This window comes from Staurois parvus, unplaced genomic scaffold (assembly GCF_062004578.1).
Source record: "Staurois parvus isolate SC_StPar_1 unplaced genomic scaffold, SC_StPar_1.0 ptg000941l, whole genome shotgun sequence".
NCBI classification, from domain to species: Eukaryota; Metazoa; Chordata; class Amphibia; order Anura; family Ranidae; genus Staurois; species Staurois parvus.
Genome location: NW_028318737.1, coordinates 1677366 through 1679893, shown reverse-complemented (window position 1 = coordinate 1679893; position 2528 = coordinate 1677366). Strand labels below are relative to the sequence as shown.

Genomic DNA, 2528 nt, shown 5'->3' with positions numbered 1-2528 from the left:
TGGAGGAATGGATTTAGTGTTCATGACCCACCTATGCTGATCTCTGTAGTAGTGTCCTCCTCTATAAATGTCCCCGTTATTCCATCCTCCTCCATAGACTGCTGATCATCCCTCACATACGCCTCTTCTTCTTCTGCTTTCACCTCAAATTCTATATCGATTGGATCTCCACTCTAAATCAAGGAAATGAGAGAAAATATCATCTGTAAAATGTAAGGTCACATAAAAGAACTCCACACATTGTCTCTATGAATCCATGTTCTAGATGCTCCATCCCACCAACCTTGCAATGGGGAGGGATGGTGTGACCTTCCTGTGTGGAATCCCGGGAATACAGAGGACGGGGACATCTCTCTGGTGGGTTCCCATGACTGGATCCATCTGTAGGAAACACACACACTGACTGAATCCATTGTTTCTATGTGTTTATCAGATGATGGGGGATCTAGGTGGATCCTCCGTACTGCTCTCTCCTTTACAATAAAGTCTCCTCTTACCCGGTGATGTGAGGGGCGGCTGATTGTCCATCATGACGTCCTTGTAGAGATCCTTGTGTCCTTCTAAATACTCCCACTCCTCCATGGAGAAATAGACAGTGACACCCTGACACCTTATAGGAACCTGACACACACAATGATACAGTCACCATCCAGACACATCCCTTGTCTGTTACTGGAGAATGTCCCAGAATTCCCGGCACCGCTCACCTCTCCTGTCAGCAGCTCCATCATCTTCTTGGTGACTTCTAGAATCTTCTGTGTCTTCTGTCTTGTAGGGATCAGGGATGGAGGTGGGGGGATGGTGATGGGATTCTGGATTCTCGAGGATCTTGTGGTCATACGATGAGATCTCCTTCTTGTGTCATTGTCGTTAGATTTCTTCATGACTCCTGTACAGTTCTGTGTGATACAAAGATAAGTCTCACTCTCCCATAATCCCTCACTTCTATGGTCAGCTCTAGATTTATTCTCCAGGGATTGGCCACAATGTGCCGACTCAGCAAAGGACAGACATCTCCATCCAATGATATGATGACAATGGGGTCAGATTTATAGCTCCTTCTAGAAGTCATATAATAGAGTCACTAATGGTTTACTAGTAAGGCTCACTGACCCACCAGGAAATGTCACCCATGGATTTAGTGGTCAGTGGGCGTGGCATGCTGGTAATCATGGGTCTCTCTGATTGGACGAAAGCTGAGATTGTTCTCTTCTATAACCAATGCCGCCATCTTGTGCTATAACCAAATCTCATAGAGTCCGGACACTTTATGTATTCATAGTACTTGTGTGGATGTCGTTATTGATTACAGAACATCAGAAGACTTCAAGTGACTCTGAATCCCTCCCAGTGTACAGCCGAGTCAGATTTAACCCCTTCATTACACTCACCTCTCCAGTCAGCAGGCTGAGGATCTCCAGGGTGAGCTTCAATATCGTCTCATTCCGGGGAAATTCCTTCCTTACAATCTTCACAAAACCCAAAGTCTGCTGATTGTCCATCATGACGTCCTTGTAGAGGTCCTTGTGTCCTTCTAAATACTCCCACTCCTCCATGGAGAAATAGACAGTGACACCCTGACACCTTATAGGAACCTGACACACACAATGATACAGTCACCAATCTAGACACATCCCTTGTCTGTTACTGGAGAATGTCCCAGAATTCCCGGCACCGCTAACCTCTCCTGTCAGCTGATGGACCATCATGGTGGTCAGTTCCAGAATCTTCTGCTCTTTCTCCCTCTCAGGTATTAGAGAATGAGATGGAGGCACCATGGTGAGGCTCCGGGTTCTGCTCCATCCTCCTGAGATTGGCTCCCCACTAGACTTCTTCTTTACAACATAATCCTACAGATCAGGAGACAAATAAAACAATATCAACCACCTGACATCATCTAAATGTGTGCAAAAATAAAATGGTCTATTGACCAGAATAGACAAGAGTGATGTCATGTGACCTCCCAGAATCCTCCTCACCTCTCCGGTCAGGTCTGTGTTTTATTAATAGAGATCAGAGTGATGTCATGTGACCTCCCAGAATCCTCCTCACCTCTCCGTTCAGGTCTGTGTGTTATTAATAGAGATGAGAGTGATGTCATGTGACCTCCCAGAATCCACCTCACCTCTCCGGTCAGGTCTGTTTTTTATTAATAGAGATAAGTGATGTCATGTGACCTCCCAGAATCCTCCTCACCTCTCCGGTCAGGTCTGTGTTTTATTAATAGAGATGAGAGTGATGTCATGTGACCTCCCAGAATCCTCCTCACCTCTCCGGTCAGGTCTGTGTTTTATTAATAGAGATGAGAGTGATGTCATGTGACCTCCCAGAATCCTCCTCACCTCTCCAGTCAGGTCTGTGTGTTATTAATAGAGATGAGAGTGACGTCATGTGACCTCCCAGAATCCTCCTCACCTCTCCGGTCAGGTCTGTGTATTATTAATAGAGATGAGAGTGATGTCATGTGACCTCCCAGAATCCTCCTCACCTCTCCGGTCAGGTCTGTGTTTTATTAATAGAGATGAGAG

At 45.8% G+C, this 2528-nt stretch overlaps 1 protein-coding gene across 1 annotated transcript; it reads right to left on the bottom strand.

Annotated features, from left to right (window-relative positions):
* Window positions 1-642: 642 nt before the first annotated feature.
* Window positions 643-1812, bottom strand: LOC149441877 (uncharacterized). The gene is made up of 4 exons (XM_089656838.1): window positions 1683-1812; window positions 1392-1595; window positions 708-899; window positions 643-666 (listed from the first exon to the last, which is right to left on the bottom strand). Exons 1-4 carry the CDS (start codon window positions 1776-1778, stop codon window positions 643-645), a joined length of 516 nt encoding a protein of 171 aa, XP_089512964.1. The 5' UTR covers window positions 1779-1812.
* Window positions 1813-2528: the final 716 nt, after the last annotated feature.